The 24,697-nt window shown below is 63.2% G+C and overlaps 1 protein-coding gene across 1 annotated transcript; it reads right to left on the bottom strand.

Annotated features, from left to right (window-relative positions):
• Nucleotides 1-2,493: 2,493 nt before the first annotated feature.
• Nucleotides 2,494-24,614, bottom strand: PDE6B (phosphodiesterase 6B). Its single transcript, XM_036326122.1, has 22 exons — nucleotides 23,474-24,614; nucleotides 20,656-20,808; nucleotides 20,455-20,544; nucleotides 17,131-17,271; nucleotides 16,969-17,043; nucleotides 16,713-16,777; nucleotides 15,982-16,048; nucleotides 15,695-15,742; nucleotides 14,949-15,098; nucleotides 14,626-14,769; nucleotides 14,198-14,263; nucleotides 13,676-13,822; nucleotides 11,988-12,095; nucleotides 11,564-11,673; nucleotides 11,320-11,407; nucleotides 10,950-11,050; nucleotides 10,626-10,733; nucleotides 10,047-10,110; nucleotides 9,773-9,847; nucleotides 8,403-8,486; nucleotides 3,724-3,877; nucleotides 2,494-2,896 (listed from the first exon to the last, which is right to left on the bottom strand). The coding sequence occupies exons 1-22, from the start codon at nucleotides 23,951-23,953 to the stop codon at nucleotides 2,835-2,837; spliced, it is 2,580 nt and encodes an 859-aa protein (XP_036182015.1). The 5' UTR covers nucleotides 23,954-24,614; the 3' UTR covers nucleotides 2,494-2,834.
• Between the last annotated feature and the right edge of the window lie 83 nt (nucleotides 24,615-24,697).

The raw sequence follows: 24,697 nt of genomic DNA, 5'->3' as shown, positions 1-24,697 counted from the left end.
CATTTAGGTTGCTGGCTCCCCCCCCCCCCCCCAACTTTGCCACCTCAGGCCCCCACCCTGCCCAGCCTAGCATTAACTCGGCCGTCTCGGCCCTCTGGAGCCCCAGGAGCTTGGCCATTGCTCCCTAATCCCTGGCATGGCAGGATCCCTTGTCACCGCGATTGGCTCTGGCTTCAGTCAGACCTGGCTGGGAAGTGATAGCAGGTGCACTCGGCTCCCAGGAAGTGCCAGGTCGGCCGTCCTGGGGCCCAGACACACCTGGATGGTCCGTCAAGGGACAGCCAGTCACAAGCGTCACTGCTCTGCCTCAGAATGACGTCACTGACTGGGTACCTGGCAAGTCCTCAGCTCTGGGAGGTTGGATTTGGTCTGGGTGAGCTCTTAGAGGCCCTTCTCGCTCTGGCAGTTCATGGTCTGTTGGTGGCACAGTGTAGATTAGAAGCCGCCACCTTCATCCTGCAGTCGGAGAGCTGCCACTCAGACCACACACGGCCCTTGTGGCTGCTTGAGGCCGAGTGTGGTCTTGCACAGCCCAGGAAGCACCCAAACCAGCCTGCGAGCTCTGTTCAGGCCTCTAAGCCACAGCCCATCCTCTGTCCTTGCTTTCTGCTCTGGCCCAGCCTGGGTTCTCTGAGCTTTGAAGAGGTGTATCTCTCTCCAGGGAAAATGAAAGGAAACAACATTAGGGGCTCAAGGAGAAAGGAATATGGGCATAAGGGAGGGAGAGCATTTTACATCAAGAATCAAAACAACTTGAAAATTAAATGGCACCAGAAGATGGCAAAAAAGAAAAGAAAAAATTACCATCCACCACAGATGTGTATGTGTGGGGAGCACAGGAACTCTCACCTGTTCCCTGGGGCATCCCGGTGGGAGCACCAAAGGGTGCCGTTTGTAATGGAGGCACAGCTGGACCGGCAGCCCTCTGAGCTGGCCCAGGCCCAGGCCCTGAACACAGGGTGGGGGCTTGTCGTGCAAGGTGGGGGTGGGGCTGATGCCCTCCAGCTCCTCCGGGACACCAGGGAGGGGGTGTGGTCTGAGGACAGGATGGGACTGGAGCTCATACGGAGGGGAGAGCCAGGCTCTGCTCTTTCTTGCCCATCTATACGAATAAAAAGGTAATATGCTAATTAGACTAGAAGACCTTCCGGACAAAGCCATGGCAGAGGCGGTTAGGGGCGAGCAGGCAGGCAGGAAGGGGCAGTTGTGGGCAAGCAGGCTGGCGCGGGGAGCAGTTGGGGGTGATCAGGCCAGCAGGGGGGACAGTTGGGGGTAATCAGGGAGGCAGTTGAGGGTGATCAGACCTGCAGGGGGGGGCAGTTGGGGGCGAGCAGGCTGTCAGGCAGAGTGGTTAGGGGCGATCAGGCAGGCAGGCAGGTGAGCAGTTAGGAGCCAGTGGTCCCAGATTGCGAGAGGGATGTCCAATTGCTGGTTTAGGTGGGATTGGGCCTAAACCGGCAATTGGACATCCCCTGAGGGGTCCCAGATTGGAGAGGGTGCAGACCGGCCTGAGGGACACCCCTCCCCCCATGCACTGGGCCACTAGTTTCATTATAAAACGAGTTCGTTGCCGAAACCGGTTTGGCTCAGTGGATAGAGCGTCGGCTTGCGGACTGAAAGGTCCCAGGTTCGATTCCGGTTAAGGGCATGTATCTGGGTTGCGGGCACATCCCCAGTAGGAGATGTGCAGGAGGCAGCTGATTGATGTTTCTCTCTCATCGATGTTTCTAACTCTCTATCTCTCTCCCTTCCTCTCTGTAAAAAATCAATAAAATATATTTAAAAAAAAAAAACGAGTTCGTGTGCATGGGGAGCAGCACACCAGCACCTCAAAGCCCTGGTTTTGGTTAAGTGAGGCTCCTGTGAGATGGTGCTGAGTTCCTCCAGTCACAGGTCCGTCACCAGGTGCCTGTGGCCCCTGAGATGGAAATGGAAATGCCCCTCCCTCCAAGGCCTGGATGTGTGGGGCGTGTCCACCCACCCCACCCCCATCCCTGGGGGAGCACCTGGTGCCATCAGAACTGGCATTGTAACAACTGGCCTGTATCCAGCTGAAGGGCGTTTCCCAGGGGGTCGTGTCACCCAGTGTCAGGAACAGATGCTGGGAGCTCACATCAGGAGTTAAAAGTCCTTAATTTCTGCCAGATAATTAGCACCCCTCTCACCTGTGTCCTTGCTTCCCAGTTTGGGGGTGACTGCCTTTCTTCCTGGCTCAGTTGTGGAACCATCGGAAGTGTGTGGTGCTGCGGTAAGGGGACCCCCAGCTGCAGAGGAGGGGCCTGGGCAGCCCGGGTGTTGGAGACCGACCTGCCCGACCTCGTCCCTCAGCAACGACACACACGGCCTTCATTCTGGGTTCTTTCTGCACTGCCCACTCGGGTCTGATCGCGCTCTACTCCCGGCCTCACCTCCCTGCCGGAATTTTTCCGATTGGTCATATACAGTGCGCCCTCTGCCGTAATTCCCACCACAGACGAAAAGAGGCGACTTGTTTTCATTTATTCTACATTTCTGGTCAGATATCGTTTCCTAAACCAGCTGGGAAACAGCACCTCTGTGTCCATAAAAACACAGGCGCAGACTTCTCCCCAGGCTTCCGACACCGGTGTAGACGCAGGGGCTCCGGTGCGACTATGTGTCAAAGGCGATGAGTGTAAGTGCAGGGCGGGCTACACTCTTATTTGTAGTTGACTTCAGTTGATAAAAACACAAACCTTAAAAAAAATTCAAAGTATCCAAAATCGTCTCAGGCTTCCTAACCTCTTGTACCAAGTGGTTAGAGGCGAGTCTGCGTGGGCGTGGGGATGCGGGAGCCCTCAGGTGCCCTGAGTGGCTCACAGGAGGCAGCAGGTCGAGGACTTGGGTGCTGGGCCACCATTGCAAATTTCTGTGCCCCCTGCAAGAGAAGGCGAGAAGGTGAGGGAGGGCCACGCACGCCCCAGCCGGGCCCCTCCCGTCGGCCTGCATGTCCTCTGCGGCCCTGTGGGAGGGGAAGAGCATTTGTGGTCAGCCTAGCCGATTTCTGGGGCTCACCTTTCTTATCTCAGCCCTGGCCTCCCACAGCCCATAGCAGGGAACCGCAGGGAATAGCACAAAAGTCCCGGAGCCGAGTGGCCGAGCACAGGTGGACACAAGGCCACGCGGCCCCAGGGTCCAGCCGGACTGGCTGAGCCGCTCCAGGGCAGCCACCTTCCCACAGTTCAGGGCCAACAGGCCAACGACTGTGCTGGACACAGCCCAGGGAGTCGTGCACACGGCTCCTAGCCCTTCCTTCCGTGTGTGCATGTGTGCGTGTGAGCATGTGTGGGCATGCGTGTGTGTGTGTGAGCATGTGAGTGTGTGTGCGTAGAAAACAGGTGGGTTTCCGAGTTACTCTGGAGGGGACTGTTCTTTGCAGGGAAGATCCGTTCAGAGTTGCTGATAGTTCAGTGGGCTTTCCCCCTTCGTGAAGGAAGTAACACTCATGATCCTGGGAGGAGACGAGAGTCCCCGCTGGGCCAGGAGAAGGGAACCATTTTGTCCAGGCTGGTGAGTTCCTGAGTCAGCAGGGCCCACCCGTGGACGTGGTCGGGCCTCCCGGTGGACGGGCCTCCCCTGTGGCTGCCTCTGCAGTGAGGGGCCCGGGGACAGGTGCCGTGCCTCTCAACTCACTTCCTTGTTTCTGCCTCTTCACTCGCTCTGACTGGTTAACCCGGTGCCCGCCCTGCACCCCGGGGCCCAGACCTTTCCTGGCCGCGGTCCTCTCCTCCTGCTGCTTCTCCTCCTCCAGGGCCCGCAGTCTCGCCTCGTGCTCATCGGCCAGCGCCTTCCACTCCTGCCTGTTGTTCTGCAGGCGCTCCAGCATGGGCAGGATCTCCTCGTGGAAGCGGGAGAACTCCTGGAAGGGAACCCAGACGTCGCGACCTCCCTGGGCGGGTGGAGGGACAGGTCACGACCCTGCCTCTGCCTCGGTTCCCTCTGAGGAGAACCCTGAGGCCTGCCAGGTGGGAGGAGGAACGGCCACCGAGATGTCACTTCCCAGCAAAGCCCTGAACAGGGAGAAGCGCTTGGCGTTTGCGTTTGGGAGCTGTGGGCATGAATGCTTATAACACACGCCATCATAGCAGGCAAGGACCCCAAGAACAGAGCCGAAAGTGTCCACTGCAGAGGGGGTGGGGGACTCACAGACATGTGTGTCTTGTGCTCCTTCTCCCATGTCTCATAAACACACCACACAGTGCACACACACCACACACAGTGCACCCCCCCACAGTGCACACACCACACACAGTGCACACACCACACACAGTGCACACACCACACACAGTGCACACACCACACACAGTGTACATACCACATACAGTGCACACCACATACAGTGCACACACCACATACAGTGCACACACCACACACAGTGCACACACCACACACAGAGCACATACCACACACAATGCACACCCCCCACAGTGCACACACCACACACAGTGCACACACCACACACAGTGCACACCCCCCCCACAGTGCACACCCCACACACAGTGCACCCCCCCACAGTGCACACACCACACACAGTGCACACACCACACACAGTGCACCCCCCCACAGTGCACACACCACACACAATGCACACACCACACACAGTGCACATACCACACAGTGCACACACCACACACAGTGCACACACCACACACAGTGCACACACCACACACAGTGCACACCCCCCACAGTGCACACCCCACACACAGTGCACCCCCCCACAGTGCACACACCACATACAGTGCACACACCACACACAGTGCACACACCACACACAGTGCACATACCACACACAATGCACACACCACACACAGTGCACACACCACACAGTGCACATACCACATACAGCGCACACACCACACACAGTGCACATACCACATACAGTGCACACCACATACAGTGCACACACCACACACAGTGCACCCCCCACAGTGCACATACCACACACAGCGCACACACCACACACAGTGCACATACCACATACAGTGCACACCACATACAGTGCACACACCACATACAGTGCACACACCACACACAGTGCACACACCACACACAGAGGACATACCACACACAATGCACACCCCCCCACAGTGCACACACCACACACAGTGCACACACCACACACAGTGCACACCCCCCACAGTGCACACCCCACACACAGTGCACCCCCCCACAGTGCACACACCACATACAGTGCACACACCACACACAGTGCACCCTCCCACAGTGCACACACCACACACAGTGCACACACCACACACAGTGCTCACACCACATACAGTGCACACACACCACAGTGCACACCCCACACACAGTGCACCCCCCCCACAGTGCACACACCACACACAGTGCACCCCCCCACAGTGCACACACCACATACAGTGCACACCCCCCACAGTGCACACCCCACACACAGTGCACCCCCCCACAGTGCACACACCACATACAGTGCACACACCACACACAGTGCACCCCCCCACAGTGCACACACCACACACAGTGCACACACCACACACAGTGCACACACCACACACAGTGCACCCCCCCACAGTGCACACACCACACACAGTGCACACACCACACACAGTGCACACACCACATACAGTGCACACACACCACAGTGCACACATCACATACAGTGCACACCACATACAGTGCACACACCACACACAGTGCACACACCACACACAGTGCACATACCACATACAGTGCACACACCACACACAATGCACACACCACACACAGTGCACCCCCCCACAGTGCATACACCACACACCGTGCACACACCACACACAGTGCACACACCACATACAGTGCACACACCACACAGTGCACACACCACATACAGTGCACACCACATACAGCGCACACACCACACACAGCGCACACACCACACACAGTGCACATACCACATACAGTGCACACACCACACACAATGCACACACCACACACAGTGCACATACCACACACCGTGCACACACCACACACAGTGCACACACCACACACAGTGCACACACCACACACAGTGCACACACCACACACCGTGCACATACCACACACAGTGCACACACCACACACAGTGCACACACCACACACCGTGCACACCCCACACACAGTGCACACACCACACACCGTGCACATACCACACACAGTGCACACACCACACACAGTGCACACACCACACACAGTGCACACACACCACACACAGTGCACACCCCCCCACAGTGCACACACCACACACAGTGCACATACCACACACAGTGCACACACCACACACAGTGCACACACCACACACAGTGCACACACACCACACACAGTGCACACCCCCCCACAGTGCACACACCACACACAGTGCACACACCACACAGTGCACACACCACATACAGTGCACACACCACACACAGTGCACACACCACACACAGTGCACACACCACACAGTGCACACACCACATACAGTGCACACACCCCACACAGTGCACACCCCCCCACAGTGCACACACCACACACAGTGCACACACCACACAGTGCACACACCACATACAGTGCACACACCCCACACAGTGCACACCCCCCCACAGTGCACACACCACACACACTGCACACACCACACACAGTGCACACACCACACACAGAGCACACACCACACACAGTGCACAAACCACACACAGTGCACACACCACACACCGTGCACACACCACACACCGTGCACACACCACACACAGTGCACACACCACACACGATGCAAGCACATCACACACAATGCACACACCACACACAGTGCACACACCACACACAGTGCACACACCACACACAGTGCAGCACCACACACAGTGCACACCCCCCCACAGTGCACACACCACACACCGTGCACACACCACACACCGTGCACACACCACACACAGTGCACACACCACATACAGTGCACACACCACACAGTGCACACACCACATACAGTGCACACACCACACACAGAGCACACACCACATACAGTGCACAAACCACACACAGTGCACACACCACACACCGTGCACACACCACACACAGTGCACACACCACATACAGTGCACACACCACACAGTGCACACACCACATACAGTGCACACACCACACACAGAGCACACACCACATACAGTGCACACACCACACACAGTGCAGCACCACACACAGTGCACACACCACACACAGTGCAGCACCACACACAGTGCACACCCCCCCACAGTGCACACACCACACACAGTGCACACACCACACACAGTGCACACACCACATACAGTGCACACACCACACAGTGCACACACCACATACAGTGCACACACCACATACAGTGCACACACCCCACACAGTGCACACACCACATACAGTGCACACACCACACACAGTGCACACACCACACACCGTGCACACACCACACATACTGCACACACCACACACAGTGCACACACCACACAGTGCACACACCACACACCGTGCACACACCACACACAGTGCACACACCACACACGATGCAAGCACATCACACACAATGCACACACCACACACAGTGCACACACCACACACACTGCACAGACCACACACGATGCAAGCACATCACACACAATGCACACAACATCAAACACAATGCACACACATAAAAAATGCATGCACAGCATACAGGCATGTGAACACACATGCTGTGGGCATGCAGGTGCCGTGGGGAGGGGAGCTGTGACCTGTGAGGTCAGGACTGCAGTGCACATCCTGGTCAGCTGTGGAGGCAGGAAATGGGGTTGGAGTTGCAGTGGAGGGAAGTGTGGTGTCCTGGGGGCCGAGGTGGGGGTGGGACGGTCCAGTCAGGGGTGACTTCACTCAGAACCAGGCAACATCCTCCTTGGAGTGTGGGATCTGCCCTGCTGCCCCAGTGGTAGGGTGGAGGCCCTGGCCATGTTGGGCATCACAGGAGGCTGTGCAGTCAGATGCCCCTCAGTCCCTGGCCAGTCCCCTGAGCTGTGACCTGCTGTCACTTGTCAGTTGTGCAGCACATGTTTCTGGGCAAAGCACACCCAGCTCCATGGGGCCACCCTGTCCTCGGGCTCACAGACACCAGCAGATATACCTGCCGTCACCCCGAGAACCATGCCGGCGCGGGGAGCGCCCAGGGGGCTGAAGAAGGGACACTGGAGGAGAGGCCTCGAGGTGACTGTGAGGACATTGAACGGGAGAAAGCTGAAATCCGGTGGGAACGAGGCGCTGACTGTGCTAGGGAGGGGGAGGGACTCAACTTGGGGCGACACTGAAGATGTCGGATTTTACTGCAGATGTGAGGAGGGTGGGCCAGGGTGGCCCTGGATGGCCGATGACTCCACGGCCCTTCCTCCTGGGCCCGTGGGCCCCGTGCTGCCTGCGCTCACCTTGTACACGAAGGTGCACACGAAGTCGATGAAGCCAACCTGCAGTTTGGGGAGCTCAGCCGCCTTGTTCCGGTCCATCATTGGCTTTGGGGGAAGCAGGGGCACAGTGAGGGGCAGGGCCAGGACCAGGGCCAGGGCCAGGACCAGCGCCAGGGCCAGGGCCAGGTGGGTCCGGCACATCCCCAAGCACCAGGACTGACTCAGCCCACCCACTCGGATGAACATGACCATGGAGATGCGCAGAGGAAGGTGGAGCCCTGGCCCAGCCCAGCCTGCCTGAGACGCTGGGCCTTGGCAGGGCAAGGCCAGGATGCCCCACGCGCCTTGGAGCCATCGGGCCCTGGTTCCAGGGCATCCCTGTCAACGTCATAGTGCTGGCCTATCCCAGGTCTCCGAGGGCCCCTAGACGCCACGCCCCCAGAGCGGCCCCCTCCATCTTCCCCCGGAGCTCTCCACGATGCTGAGCCAGGACCCCGGGCTCCCTGAGAGCGGCCCCAGTCCAGGGAGCTGTCATGGTGACGAACCAGGCCCACCACTGCGCTGTCCAGGGTGCTGAACCAGGCCCCGCATCCCCTGAGAGCGGCCCCTCCAGCTCCCCAGGAGCTGTCTACGGTGCCAACCCGGGACCCCAGACCCCCTGGCGCGAGCCCCTGGTAAGCTTAGACCGCTGTCCTCGTTGTCCACACCCTCCGGACCCGCCAAGCTGCCTCCTGTCAGTCCCTGCTTCACAGTTACCCATGGTCTGGAGCCGGCGTGGGGAGAGTGAGCCAGGCAGGGCCCTAGCAGCCTGGCCTGGACGGACAAACCGGCCAAGTGTCCCAGAGACGTTGCTGGTGGTCAGGGCGCCTCTCCTGCCACCTGCATTGCCCGGCTCCTCCTCAGGCCTGTGTTCAGACCGCTATTCACCAAGTGGGTTGGCTTGTGAGCAAACCCTCTCCCTGTCTCTCGCGTGTTGGACCTACCACGCTGTCCTGGCCCCTGGTTCCCTTGCAGAATAGTCAGGACCACACTGTGACCCACAGGCCCCGCACCGCCATGTGCCGTGTGTGGGCCCTGGCTCCAGCACCTGGCTCCCTGGCTCGGCACCCTCCCTGGGGCCACGACTGTCCCACCTGGGACTCCCTGGCCTCTGAGGGCCCAGCCGTGTTCACTGCGGAGCTGCCTGGGCTCGTGGAGCCTCTGGCCACGATCCACTGCCTGGTCCCACCAGATTCAACCTCACAGCTTCCCCCCGATCCCGAGCCACCGGCACCCACACCCCATCTCGCCACATGACCCAGAGTGAGAGGCCAGAACTTCAGAACCGGGGTCCCCTGTCTGCACTGAGCCAGGACCACGCCCCGGGCAGAGGTTCTGGAAGCAACACTCACAATGGGCTGCTGATCCAGAACCGTCCTTTCCAAGTCCCCTTGTTCCCAGAACTCCGCTGCCACCAGCAGCGCCACCTGGGGGCACAGAAAAGGCAGTCGTTCACCCGCTGGGGTTCAGTGGGGTTCAGCGCTGGGTCAGAGAGCGTCCCAAGGACCTGCCGGAGGCTTTGTGTCCGCGGTCTCCACCCGGACCCGCGGGAACCCCACACGCGTGAGCACAGCTCCCGCAGGCCAACCCCCCAGGAGGGAGGCGGCGCCCCAGGTGATGGCTCACCTTGCTCTGGACCTCCCAGGGCTTGGTGATGGCAGACAGGTCGCAGGCCGTCATCATCATGGCCCTGTGAGCAGAGGGCGCTGGAGGCGAGTCCAGGCTGGCCCCCTCGCCCCCCCACCCCCCGCCCCTGCACCCGCCCCTGCACCCGCCTGCCCGCGCAGCCTGGGGACCGCGGGGCGCAGGTCCTTCCGGAAGCGGCAGCCTGTGCTCCCCATGCCCCCTGCCCCGCACGCGGAAGTCAGCAAGTTTGTCCCGAGCCTTGCAGTGCGTGGTGTACGGGCGTGAGGATCAGAACCGGGCTCCAGGGTGTGGATGGCGGGCTCCCGGCTGGGCACGTGGTCGCCAAAGGCGGCGCCGAGACGCTGGCCGTGGTGCTGAACCGGGCGCCGCCACCGGCCCGTGCGCGGTGCTGTCGGGCCCCAAAGCCCCCGCACGCGAGGAGCAGGACGGGGCTCTGCCTCCAGGCACCAAAGCCCGAGAGGGAGGAGCTGTTCCTGCCGCAGAGCATGGGGGGCCTGGCCTGGGGCTGGCGGAGTAACCCGCCCCCCAACCCCGCCCCCCAGCCTCGCTCCGGCTCACATGACGATCTCCTTCCGCGTCGTCTCCAGCGACAGGAACTCCGTCCAGCTCCGCCGGTCCGCGTAGCTCTTAGACTCGTCCACGATCTTCTGGAACATCGTCCTCTTCCTGAACCCCGAGGACACCGGGGCTGTGGGCCTCCCCTCCCCATCCCCCCCCCTCTCCCCTCCGCCCCCCCCCCCGGGCAGGCCCCGCCCCCTCTTGCGGTCCCTCCCACCGCCCTTCCAGGGAGGTCTCGCCAGGAGTCCAGGCGCCTGGGCCGCAGGGTCTCCCCGGTGCCCCTACCCGGGTCTCTCCCCTCTGGGCCCCCCACGCGGGACCCACTTGAAGTAGAGCGCCAGGTCCGTGGCGATGATGGCAATGTCCATGAGGTGGACCACGTGCTCGTGCTGCCGCCGGTTCAGGTTCTGGTAGATGTTCAGGCTCTGCGGGGGGGGGGGGGGGGCTCAGTCCGTCCCTCACCCCAGGGGCGGGCACCAGACTCAGGCGGCCTCCCCCAGGGAGCCCACTCACCGCCGGGAGACTTCCGCGCCCCTTTCGCTAGGGCGCACCTTCAAACTCCGGCCCCAGGAGGCCAGGGGCGTGTACCCTCCCCGATGGCCCGGGGCGCAGGGGCCCAGGTTCGGGGCCCAGGTGCAGGGCCCGGGGCGCTGGGGCGCGGGCAGGAGACGCACGCGCACGCGGGGACTCGCACCTCGTCCGCCAGCAGGAACTTCCCGAACTCCAGGTGGTGTCGCTCCAGAATGGAGGAGCCGTGCAGCTTGGCCAGGGGGTTCTGGGACCTGCCAGGTGCAGGGAGACCAGCAGCCCGAGTGGCCGCGAGGGGCCGTGGGCGCCACAGCGAGTCTCTGCTTCCCCGCCAGCTGCGCGGGGCCCTCCGGGGGGGCCTCCCGCCTCCCTGCACCCCCCGCCCCCCCCCCCCCCCCCGCCGCGCCTACTTCATCTGGAACAGGTTGTTGGTGCCGCGGTGGTCGATGTCGTGGCACAGGCCGGCGGTGACCATGGCGAAGGCCTCCAGGTCGGTGTAGTAGCTCTTCAGCTTCCCGGTCTGCGGACACAGGGCCCCAGTCCCGCACCCGCACCCGCACCCGCTCCTGCTTCCTGGGCTGAGGGCTGTGGGGCGGCCTGGGGGCTGGGTCTGACCCGACGCCCCCCCCCCGCCCCCCCCAGCCTCCCGGGGAGGGACGGCCCCCGCTGAGCCCTCCAAGCCCCGCCTCCCGAGCGGAGGAGCCCCCCCCCCCCCCTCCAGCGGGGCTGCCTTTGGACCAGGAGGTCTTCATAGCCCAGGGCAGGTGGGGCGGTGTGTGTGGGCGCCTCCCACCCTGCACCCCGGCTTCTGGGTGCCCTGCCCCCTCCGGGCACCGTGAGCAGCGTGAACATGGTCTGCGCTACGTTGAAGCCGTGGCGCCAGTTGTGGTAGGTGACCCTCCGGTAGCCTTTGCTGACCGAGAATAGGAACCGCACCAGCACCTGTGGAGCCAGGACACGGTCTGCTGGGGGGGTGCGGGGGAGGGGGAGGGGGGGTGCTGGGGGGTGCGGGGGAGGGGGGTGCTGGGGGGGGGCGGGCCGGCTCATTCACGGGGCTGCCAGGGGCTCCGTCCCATCGCCCAGCCCCAACTGTGAGAAGAGCACCCCAGCAAGGGGTCTAGGGGAGTTTATATTTTGTTAATCCTCCCCAGAGGGTATTTTTTAAAAAATATTTTATTGATTTTTTACAGAGAGGAAGGGAGAGGAATAGAGAGTTAGAAACATCGGTGAGAGAGAAACATCCATCAGCTGCCTCCTGCACGCCCCCCACTGGGGATGTGCCCGCAACCAAGGCGCATGCCCTGGACTGGAATCGAACCCGAGACCCTTCAGTCCGCAGGTCGATGCTCTATCCACTGAGCCACACCAGCCAGGGCAGAGGGTATTTTTTCCATTGATTTTTAGAGAGAGTGGAAAGGAGGGAGGGAGGGAGGGAGGGCCATCCTGTGAGAGAGACGTGTGGAGTGGTTGCCTCAGAATGCGCCTCCACCTGGGCCCGGAACGAACCTGCAACCCAGGTATGTGCCTTGACCGGGAATGGAACTCGTGACCCTGGTCACACGGGCAGGGCAGGTACAGGGCGTCTCAGAAGAAAAGGCCTGTTTGGGGCAAGCTGTGTGGGCACCTGGCGCTGGTGGCTGAGGGTCCTGAGGCCGGTGGGTGAGGTGGAGGCTGGGAGGGGGTGGGGTGGAGGGCAGTGATCTCCCCAGGGGAGCCTCTTATTGTTCTTCGATTTAAATAATTTTTTTAATCCTCACCCGAGGATATTTTTCCATTGCTTTTTAGAGAGAGTGGAAGGGAGGGAAAGACAGAGAGAAACATCGATGTGAGAGAGACACATCGATTGGTTGCCTCCTGCATGAGTTCTGACCAGGGTCCAGGCTGGTAGGTTCGTGTCCTTGACCGAAATCAAACCCGGAACCCTTGGGTCCCCAGGCCAACGCGCTACCCACTATGCAACACCAGCTAGGGCTGTTCTGTGATTTTTAGGTCCAGAAAATTATCAGGAAATATTTTTTCTGTCCATATTGTCTATAATTTTTATCTTTTGTTTCCTTTCTTATTCAGTAGAACATTTCCTGGAAATGCGGCCTGCTGCCCTGGCGTCGGCAAGAGGGAAGGTGTTTCCCTCAATGGGTGGCGGTGAGAGCAGAGGCTCAGGGTGTGAAGGGAACCGCGGGGCAGCAGGGTGGAGGCGGCCCCACCCGGGCGGTCGGATGGTCGCCAGGGCCTGGTTGCAGCCGGGAGTGGCGGGTGCTTTCTGCACAGCTGTGGGCTGCTCTCTCCCCCCCGCCCCCCACCCCACCAATGCCAGAGCCCACTATCGCCCGCTGCACCTAAGGTCGCACTGCCTGGAGCTCCTGTCAATCAGACTTTCCATCCGTCCAGCGGTCATCTCTCCCACCCCACGCTCTACCTGTGTTTTACCACCTGCACTGCCCATTCTGTAATGAACAGGCCTGCCCCAAATTCAGTGCAGGACCTGGGACCTCTGGATCTGGGACCCCTGACCATGTTCTCACCTCCTGGGGCACCTGGAACTTGCGGACCACGCCCAGCTCGTAGTACATCTGGATGCCGCATTTGACCAGCTCCAGCTCCGTGCACTCCAGGTCGGAGAAGTGGAACTCGTAGATGTCGAACTTGGTGGGCCCAGGCAGCACCTCCTTCTGTGGGAGGGCCGTGGCTGAGGGAGGCAGGCCCACCACCCACTGCTCCTCGTCCCTCCTCCCAGGACCCTCTGTCCAGCCCCGGATGCCCCAGGTGACATCTGCCCTGCCAGTCTCTCTGGCCTGTGGCCTGGACACGGGTCCTGGATGGTTCAGCTCCCTTCCTCCCCTCTCCTCAGATGCTCAGCCCAATAACAAGAACTTGCCTAACTGGGCAGACACAGTGATGTTGCCAGGGAAACAAACGCAGAGATACCTACGTGGGAAGGTGGCGGACAGCGGCCACTGCCACAGGGACACCCTGTGAGCACCCTTAGTCCCCGGCCCCCAGCCTCAGCCCCCAGCCTGCACCTCAGGGTGGGGGCAGATTCTGACCAAGAGTTCCCACAGCTCCTCCTCCTCACAGTCAGCCGGCTCCTTCCCCAGGCGTGCTCGCGTTGGCTGGGAGAGAACCGATGCGCTGAGTCAGTGACAGCGTCAGCTACACCCTCGGGAGTGTGGGACAGGCGACAGCACCCCCACACCCTTGTGACTGGGACAGAGGACCAAGGTCACCGCGGGAGGCCCGGGGGGTGCGTACTGCCTCAGAGATGAGAGTGCATGGTGGCCCCTGCCTCCCCGGAGGATGGAGCCCTCACAGCAGCACGAAGGCGCCTCCCTCCCGGCTCACCGCAGGGGGACGGCCTGGGAGGGACCCACCCGGGAGGGACCCACCCTGGGCTGGCAGGGCGAGTGGGCCTCCGGGATGGGCCTGCTCCTGGGTGTGTGTCCACGTGGATGCGGGGGGAGGGGGGGGGCAGTACCAGGATGAGCTGGATCTCGTCCTGGTCGCAGCGCACGTGGTACAGCACCATGTCCTGGGCGATGTCCTTGCGGTTCCCCAGCTTGTTCATCCTGTCGTGGGTGTCGGTGTTGAGCACGGACCAGCCCAGGAACTGTGTGAGGGACTGCGGAGGGCACAGCGTCACCCCCGAGGGGCACTGCCCTCCAGGTGCCAGGTGTGTGGTCCAGGACCGTGCCCGCTCCTATGGGGCGGCAGGGTGCCTGCCCAGCCCTGGCCCCGATGGGACCTTGCACGCTGCCTCCCGTCCACTCTGGGGTGTCCAGCACCTGAGAGGGTGCTTACCTCCATGAGCACTTCGTCCTGCTCGTCGAAAGGCTTCCCGTCTTTCCTGTTGTAAAAGGTGGCCACCCCCACGATCTCCTCCTTCTTGTTGACGATGGGCATGGACAGGACGTTCCTGACGGCCCAGCCAGAGTCGTCCAGGGGGCCTTCCTGTGGGACGGCCGGCGCACATGACCTCAGCCTCCCGCCGAGGAGCCCTGGTCAGTGTCCCCAGGGAAGGCGAGGGGGGCAGACCCGAACCCCTGAACCCAGCGAACCCGCAGGCAGGTGAGCGTGAGATACGGGTGCCCCGGAGGCACACACACTTTGAACAATTATAAAGTCAGAGTTTATTAAATTAAGTGAGTTATCAGCTGTTAAAGTGTGTGTACATTTTGGCGGGGCGGGGACACCCTGTATGTGTTTGCTGCTGTTTGACACTGCGATTTTGAGGCTGTTTCTTAAGCAGTAAAAGCCAATTCTGGCCCGGCCGGCGTGGCTCAGGGGTTGAGCATCGGCCTAGGAACCAGGAGGTCCTGGCTGGGTTCCCGGTCGGGGCACGTGCCTGGTTGTGGGCTCCATCCCCAGGGAGGGGCCTGCAGGAGGCAGCCGATCCATGGTTCTCTCTCATCGTGGATGTCTCTCTCTCCCTCTCCCTCCTCTCTGAAAGAAAATACAAATATAAAAAATGAAACTCCTGAGTGTCCTTTCTGAACCGTGGTCCCTTCTTCCCAAGGGCAGTGCCTGTCCTGTTGGTGAACAGCTACCTGAAAGGCGAACATCTCGTCCGCAGGGGCGTTCATGATGTTACAGATCTGCAAGGAGCACAGAGCAGTCTCAGCTGCACAGCCGAGTGGACACACGATTCTGAAAGCGACTGTCAGCCCGGAGCGTCTACAGAGGCCGAGCGGGGCAGGGGCTGGCGGGGTACCCCAGGCGGGTGGTGGGAGGTGCCTGGCTGGCAGGGGTGCCCCCAAGCAGGTGGGGCTGGCGGGGGTGCCCGTGGGCTGCTGGCAGGGAGGCTGGGGCTGGAGGCAGGGCCTTGGGGACTCACAAAGCCACTTTCTGCCACGTAGGTTGGAAGGCCACTGGCCAGAGCCCAGTGGTCAGCTGGGGGTGTGCTGGGAAGAGAAGCAGAGGGTCAGATGGGCCAGACCCAGGGTTGTGCGGCGTGTGTGTGTGTGTGTGTGTGTGTGTGTGTGCGCGTGTTCCTGTTGGCTCCATTCTCTGAGCTCTGGGTGGGGCAGGGGTTTCGGGGGAGGGAAGCTGGGAGGCTGCAGGCAGCGGAGGGTGGGGTTGGGGGCATTTGTGCTGCCTCATCTGCCTTCTCTGCCCACGACGAGGCCGCTGGCCCTGTGGAAACCCCTTTGCCTCCTGTGGCCTCTGGAGCTGAGCGTTGGACCCCTGTACTGTGGCCGGGCCGGGATCTGGAGGTCCGGTCCCTGTGGGGGCCTGTGGGTGGGGCCCTGACCGGCCTGTGGGGCCCAGGGCCATGGCCGCGTGGCTGTAGGGCTGGGACCGGGCCCTCCCTGAGCCCCACCGGCCATGCTGCCCCCAGCAGACGTCCCCTGGGGTCCATCCCACCGGGTGTGCAGTGTCAACGAGACTAGAGGGCCTGCGAGCTCAGGCGCGTGGCAGGGCCCCCTGGACGCTCCCTGGACCCCGGGATGGCCGCTGCAAGGTTCACCCCCCAGTCACTGTCTCCAGGTCAGCGAGCCAGCGCCTCCCACCACGTGGGCGCCGGCAGCCCAGGACCCGCCGGCACAGGACGACCTTGGCACTCACGGGACGACCTTGATGTCCTCCTTGCCGTGGAGGAGGTAGTCGATGACTTTGTAGAAGAGGACTTCCTGAGGGCCAGACCACAGCGGGCGGCGTGAGGGCTCCGGGCCAGCACTCCCGGGCACCTCTGGGAGGTGAGACGTCCGTCCCTGGCTCCCCAGGCCCCTCGCCCTCCCCCGTCCTGGGCAGGGCTGGGACGGGCCCCTTGCTGCCCTGGAGTTGGGGGGTGGGGAGCGGCTGGCCCGTCCCCACGACTCACTCGGCCGTCAGGGGTACGCGGGCCTGAGTACGGCTGGGCTTCTCCCATCAGGATGGGCCACACGTCGAAGAATTCCTGGCGGGGAAGAGGAAGAGGGGTGAGCCAGCCTCGCGAGGCCTGGCGGGGGGTGGGGGGTGAGGGGTGGGGTGGGCGGGGCCTCACCTTCTCCTTGGTCATGTCCAGGAGGCCCACGGAGTACCGGTCGCAGTTGAGGTAGGCCCGCACGGTGTAGAAGGCCTTGTGGAACTGCCGCTCGATGTCCGTCAGCTCCTCAAACACCTTGTTGGCCGACCACAGCAGCACCTGCAGGGCGGCACCATGGCCCCTGGTCACACCCACCTGCCTGTCTGGGCACCAACCCTCACCCCTGAGACGCACGTGCACAGCACCTGCCGCAGGACCCGGGGGACACTGAGCCGGGCGGCCCCCCAACAGCATCTCTGAGGGGCACCAGCCCCCACTCCTGCGGCCTGACCCCAGGGCCTGGGGGCTTCCTGGGGGATGAGGCCTCCAGCTCCGGCCATGTCCCTGCCCCGTGCGGCCTGGTTGGCTTCACACCGGGTCCGTGATGAGTGATGGAAATTGTCATCAGTGGCCATGAGCTTGGAAGGCACAGCCTAGACCAGCCCGCCCTGGTCAGGCGGTGGGGGCAGGGCTCTGAGGACACGAGCTCATGGTGTCCTGGGCCAGCAAGGTGAGGTGAGGGTCCCCGAGGCCCTGGGTCACCCGCCCCCTGGGCCTCAGCTGATGGCCAGGCTCAGACTAACTCCGAGGGGGGACCCTCCCCAGTTCCTCCATCTCCTCAGCCACAGCCCAAAGGCAGGGCACCTCCTGGCCCCAGCCTGTCACACCTGCTCCCCTCCGCACCTGTCCTCGGGCCTGAGCACTGCCTGGGGCCGAGCCCCTCCTGCAAGATCATCCCCTGCATGGCTCCCCTGCTGCCAGCCCCCCGGGGCCCCTACAGCCCCCACTGTCACTGGCCGGTTCTGGCTCTCATGGCCCCACCTGTGTCCTCCTGCCAGGAGGCAGCGCGCTGCCCACGTAGACCAGGAGTTCCTGAGTGGTGGCTTGCTTCCTCTGTGTCCCCACTCCCTCCCCTGACCCGGCCCAGGGCCTTTGCACAAGCTGCGCCCTGGGCCTTCACAGCCGCGTTCGCGGAGCCAGACCCCGACAGCGCCCCTTCCTTCCGGACGTCAGGAAGCAGTCTTGGGGTCTGGCCCCTCAATCACAGCTGTGAGGTCAGGAGCCATGCAGAGCCCCAGTGCTTGCTGACGGTGCAGAGGGCGTGAGAGCCGCCGACCATCTGCGCTGCAGGCCCTGTGCCAGCTGCCCCTGGGGCCTACACGTGAGTCACCCACACCTGCCACCCACCTGTGTCACCCACTCGAGTCAGCTGGTGGACGAGCACCTCCATCCTGCTGCGAAAGGCCTGGGCACAGCCCCCACACACTTGTGTGAAGATAATCACCCCCCCACCCCCGCTCATTCCCCAGGAGCATCGAGGGAGACCCACCACTCCCACCCGGCCCTCCGTCTGTCACCCCTGAGCCCTGATTAGACCAGGGACCTGTCACCGTGCGGCCCCCTTGCCAGGAGCAGGTTCTGTCACAGCCGGAGGAAATGGGCGCAGGGTTGGGGTGTGTCTGCGGTTCTGACCCCAGCAGCCTGGCCCGCGAGGCACCACCCGCCCTCGCCTCCTGCCTCTGTTTCTCAGTGGGAGCTGAGCCACGCCAGGGGGATGTTTAGGCAGCTGCCTCGTGTAGCCGGGAGGTCAGCGTTCAGAGCAAATAGCCCTGAAGGGCCTCTGACCCGGCCCTGGGCAGAGCTGCTCTGACTCGGGGTGTCCTGGGACTTCACCCCAAGGCCTCACGCAGGGCCTGTGCTCTGTCCCTCTGCCGGAACCTCCTGCCCGCCGCCCCTCCTGCAGGGGGGGCAGGGCCCTGGGCTGTTTCCGCTCGATGGCTACGACTCATGTCAGGTGTGGGCCTGACCTCTCTGGAGAAGCTAGAGCCTGAGACTCCTTTATTTTCTTAATCTTCAACCCAGAGTGAGGATATTTTTTTCATTGATCTTTAGAGACAGTGGAAGGGAGAGAGGAGGGCGGAGAGGAGCATCAGTGTGACTGAGACACAGCGATTGGTTGCCTCCTGCACATGCCCCCGCTGACCGGGGCTTGGGATCGAACCCGCAGCCGAGGCGCGTGCCCTTGATTGGGAACAGAACCTGAGTCCCGTGGTCCCTGGGCAGACGCTCTGACACCGAGCAAAACTGGCCAGGGCTCCACACCAGCTTTATTAAAGGTAAACGACCTACGTTTAAAAAATGGAGATGACGTTAAAACTATGCCCACATGTCCACTCATCTAGGTATTCGTATTCCCTCCCAGTCATTCACCTTTTAAAAAAAAATATTTTTATTGAGTTCAGAGAGGAAGGGAGAGGGAAAGAAACATCAGTAATGAGAGAGCATCACTGATCGGCTGCCTCCTGCACACCCCACACTGGGGATGGAGCCCACACCCGGACCTGTGCTCTGACCGGAATCGAATCGTAACCTCTTGGTTCATAGGTCGATGCTCAACCCCTGAGCCACACCGGCCGGGCTCAACGATGTCTAATAACCAACATCAAAGCAGATAACTTCACAACCACAAATGTCAAACCGGCCCCATCACGCGTTCTATTAATTGGCCCACGTCTGCGAGGCCGTTTCCGGACCGATGTCCATTCCTCTCCGGGCAGGAACGCGAGCCCTCAGCTCCCTCATCCCGTCCTGGTCGTGTGTGACCGGCAGCCAGTATTCCTGCCGGACCTGCGCTAAGTTACCCAATCGGAGGCGTTGCTGTTTGTAGCAAACATCGCAGGACGGCAGCTTTTATTCTTATTCTCATTGTAGTGACTGTCCCCGAATTCCCAGGGGCCTCATGGAGCCCAGGCTCCGTGTGCACCTGCCAGGTCAGCCTGCACGTAGGTGGTAACACCTGATGACACAGCAAACCTCCCACCAGAGTCAAGCCAAGCACTCGGAGGCAGGGGGACACGCAGGGGCCCGAGGCTGCGTGCTGGCAGCTCGGCACTCTTTCCCACAGCACAAGGCCCCCCCTCTCCCTCTAGCCCCCACGCCCTCGCTCGGGCAGGCAGACACTGTCCTGTGTCCCGTGTGGCCAGGGCCAAACCACCAGGGATCTCGGCCTCAGAGCAGCAGGACTGTGTGTCTGTCATCTGTGCACAATCCCCTGACTCCTTCCAGAGGGGCTGGGGCAGCTGGCAGGCAGGGCAGTGCCCTCACACCCGCCTGGGCCCCCGGTGAGGGATGGCAGCCCAGGGGCCAGGCCCAGCCTCTGACGTCGGCCAGCACACACAGCACCACACCATGACCCCTAGCAACCTGCCCTGGGGGTGGGGGGCCCACCCCGCCCGCCTTTGTCCAGAGCGAGCAGGGGGCCTGGACCCCCGGCTGTGGCCAGGAGGCAGGGCCAGGCGGTACCTGTCCGCGGCGCGTCTCACAGTTGTGCAGGTAGCTCAAGTGGTAGATCTTCAGGTTCAAGGCCCCAAAGTTCAGGTACTTCAGGAAAACCTGGAACGGAGGGTCGACCACAGGCGTTAAAGCCCGGCTTTCAGGCGCCCACAGAGGGACGGAGCCGCGGCCACTCGCACCCCTGCCGGCGGGGGGGGGGCCTGCACTCACGTCCTCGTCCTCGCTGGTGAAGCCCGGCCCGTCCAGCTTGTTCACGGCCATGACCACGGCCACCACGTCCTTGCCGTTCATGATGGGCGTGGCCAGGAGGCTCCTCGTCTCGTAGCCGGTCAGCTCGTCGGCGAAGGTGCTGAAGTGGGGGTTCTGTGCGGTGACGGAGAAAAGACAGAGGCTGTTCCTCTGTGGGCCTGGGCTCGGGGGGCTGTGGGGCCCCAGGCCAGTGCTGACGCCCAGCGGCCCTGCCCCGGCCTGGGGAGCCCGGGAAGCTCAGAGGACGTGCCACGGGCCTGGCTCAGTCCCTGTCACCCCACCTTGGCTTCCAGGCTCTGCAGTCCTCACAGCACCCCCACCCCCGTGCCCCACTGGGCTGTGGGCAGAACTGGGTCCCCCCACACCTGACACCTGGGTGCCCTCCTACTCCTGGCTGCCGCTCCTCCTGCCTTCCACCGCTGGGGCCAGACCCATGGGCTCCTCCCCCAAACATACGTGTGGCTGAACTCAGGGGAGCACAGTCTGATGGGGTGTGTTCGGGGGACAGCCCGCGGGTGGGCGTCGAGGGTTCCTTGGGGCCCCAGGTTCTGTCCAAACCCCCCACAGGCCTCCCAGGCCTGTGCGCCAGTTGGGGTCTCCCCATGGGGCTCCCACCACCCCAGCACCTGCCCCAGGGGGTCCCACCACCCGAACACCTGTCCCAAGCAGGTCCCTGGTGGGGAGGGAGGGGCTGGAGGTCTGTCTCCACAGGGGCAGGGTCCTCAAGCCCTGACTGGGCCCCGAACAGGGCTCCCCGAGGTGACTCGGACTCTGTCCCTCAGAGGGATGTGCCGGCCTCAGCCCCTTCCCGATGGACGTGTTTTCACACGAGGCCAGAGTGAGGGGTTCACGGTGCTCAGCTCTGACCGCAGGACGAGCAGCGCTTGGCCGGTGAGTGCGGGTCCCGCGTCTGAACCGGAAGGTCCCACGTGCTGAGCCCTCCGCCCGCCAGCTCCCGGCTCCCTTCACAGCACCGGCCGCTCCGGCGTCCACACGCCTGGCTGTGCTGCCGGCTGCCTTCCGGTCCTCGTGCCCAGGGGACCCGCACGGATGCCCGCATCCGGGCCCCACCACACGTGCACGCGGGCGCGGGCCTCTGAGGGGGGGCACGTTGGGGCCGGAGCCACGCTCTCGGAGTAGAGTCACGGAAGCGCCTGGGCCCACGCCTGCACGGGCTCCCTGCCTGTGCTGTTTCTGCTCCCCTGTCTCCCCCCACCGGCCCCCTGCCCCGTCCGGGCTCCTCTGTGGGGTCAGACCCTGGGCCCCAGAGCCTCAGCTGGACGCTTTGCAGCTGCTGGGGGTGCACAAGCTCCCAGACACCCTGGGACGGACTGGCAGCCCCGGGCCCACGCCTTTACCCTCCTGCCCAGCCACACTGCCTCCTGTGCCCCTCCCGGGATCGGCCCCACCCACGCCTGCGGAGGGCCCCCCGTGCGGCCTTGCCTGCCCGCCACTCAGACCCTGTAGGACCGAAGCCTGGGGTTTCTCTAAAGTGTCCCCAACGCTGTTGCCCCTGCTCCCCCACGGCAGCTCCCAGGCCTCACCCCGCCCCCAGCGCCGGCCCTTCGTCCTTCAACCACACAACTCCAGCCACCACAACTGGGTCCGACACCGCGGCTACAGCAGGACTCTCTGGCCAGGCGTTTTGGGGACCACAGCTCTTTGTGGCGGGGGCGGGGGGGGGAGGGGGGAGTCAGAACGCCTGCCCCCCGAGCCAGACCTGGGCCCATGGTCCTGGCCCAGAGGCTCAGCCACAAGCCCTCGTGGTCTGGGAGCTTTGAGGGTGCTGACCGGCCAGACCTGCATCCCCCCCCCCCCCCCCCGCATCCTCCTTCCCCCTACACCCCCCCACACACCTGGCTCCGGGAACAGCCCCTGGGGCTCCGCCCTCTGAGTGGCTGGCGCCCAGGGCGGAGCTCAGACCCTGCCTCAGTCTCCCCTCTCCAGAGCCACCTGGAAACCCGACCCTGACAACGCAGGGATTCGTGATGCACTTTGTGGAGATTTGCTTTTTGGTGAGTTTTGATCTGGTCTCTGTTCCACTGCATCTGGGATCAAGGAGCCCCCGTGGCCTGAGGACAAGGCCAGGGCTGTGCCTGCCCCACGGCGGCTCCTCCGATGCCACACGGCTCCCCTGCCCGGGAGACCCAGGGCGACAGCTCTACAGGGGGGGGACCCGGCCTGGGGCAGCCCCGAAGGTGGAACCAGACCCTCAGAGCAGCTGGGGCACCCGCAGCACAGGCGTGGGGTGGGGAGGCTGAAAAACCGGCCCCTGAGGGGACAAGCCGGGGGAGGGGGGTCCCCACTACTGAGCGCCTGTTTCTGGGAAGTCGCGCTTCTGACACCCGATTCTTGGGTGACCCATTTCTTAGAAAGGAAGCGAAGAGAGAGGCTAATCCTGGAGATTACTCTGCTCAGGCCACAGAGGCAGGCGGTGGGAGCAGAGGCGCTAAGAGGATTGCAGCCTGGCTGCTTCCCTTCCAGCCTGGGTCTGCACGTCCATCTGTCTCCACGGACAAGGGGACGCGGCTGCTTGGGGGCTTGGCCCCTCTGACTCCTTTGTGGGCGTGGAAGAGGCAGGTCCAGGTCACGGCTCCTACTTCTAGCTCCCAGGCTGGGCCCCTCAGGGGCCGGGAGATGCACGGGCCCCTCCTGGGCTGCAGCCTCTCCCTGCTCCTCCCGGGCGCCCCCTCCCACCCCCTTCCCCGTGCGGCCTGCTGACCTCCCCCCCCCAACCCCGTGGGACCCTCAAGGCCCTGGAGGGGCGGCGGGAACCCACCTCCCTCACGTCCTGCACGTTCACCATCTTCTTGGTCTGAGCCACGTGGCCCACAACCCCGATGTCCAGTGGGAAGACGATCTCGGAGTCGGGGGGCACCAGGCAGTCCTCCAGGACGCGGCCCGGCCGCACGCCGAAGAGGCGGGTGGCGAGCTCGGCCACGCCGTTGCGCTGCCGGTGCAGGAAGAGGCTGCAGCAGTCGGCGCGCAGGAGGGGGCCCAGGCGGCGCAGGATCTTGAAGAGCACGCGCTCCATGTTGACGCTCTCCTGCATGTCCCGCACCAGCTCGAACAGCGCTGCGCTCTCCCGCACCTGGCACAGCTCCCGGAAGCTGGCGCCGCCCGCGGGGAGCCCGTCCTCATCCTCGTCCTCGCAGGCCCGGGCCGCGTGCTCGGGGCTCAGCGTCTTCCCGAAGTACCGGTCCGCAAAGCTGGGGTTCTGGTCCAGGTACCGCCGCACCTGCTCCTCGCGGAGGCTCATGGTGTCCGGCGGCCGCCCCAGGTGTGCGCAGACTCCCGCAAACACTGTCGTCAGCAAAGCCTTGCTTAGTGGCGATTAGAGGCCTGGGCCACCAGCTGACAGCCACGCCTGCCCCCTTGCCTGAGGCCTGAGGCCTGGGCTGCCTGCTGCCTGGGAATGATGGGGCCTTCGGGACGCCCCAGCGGCTGGGGCGGGGGTCGGGGGGCTTCCTTCCGTGGAGGGAGATGACCCTCTCCACCTGGTCCCACCGGCGGCCCAGACCTGGGCTCAGGTATACACGGGTGGGCATCTGCCTCGGGGAGACGGGGAGACAGCCCGGTCCCAGGCCTGGAGCGGGGCCCCCTGAGGCTGCCGCTTCGGGTCCACCCCCACAGAGGGAGGTGGGGACAAGGGAGGGAGGTGGCCCAGCCCTGGCCTGGGCGAGGGGCTCACACACTCCCCTTTCCATGCTGGGAAGAGGCGGCCTGGGCATCCAGTCTGGCGGGTGAGGGTTTCACCTGGACGCACCCGGTGCTGCTCTGTGAAGAGCTGGCACCCTTAGTTCAGTGTCTGAATGGACCCCGCCGCCCCCATTCCCCACGTGCCGGCACCTTTATTTGCCACAACCTCTGGCCGTGTTTGCAGGCGAGTTCGTTCCCGAGCACCCGTGCCTCACACAGGGACTGGCATGCCTGGGCCGCCCCCGACATCATCAGATTTAGCTTCTCTGTGATTCATGATGTGAAACAAGGTGAAGCTACCACG

The sequence above is a fragment of the Myotis myotis genome, unplaced genomic scaffold (assembly GCF_014108235.1).
Source record: "Myotis myotis isolate mMyoMyo1 unplaced genomic scaffold, mMyoMyo1.p scaffold_m19_p_1, whole genome shotgun sequence".
NCBI classification, from domain to species: domain Eukaryota; kingdom Metazoa; phylum Chordata; class Mammalia; order Chiroptera; family Vespertilionidae; genus Myotis; species Myotis myotis.
Note: the sequence above shows the minus strand (reverse complement) of the source record. Positions and strands in the feature narration are given on the sequence as shown.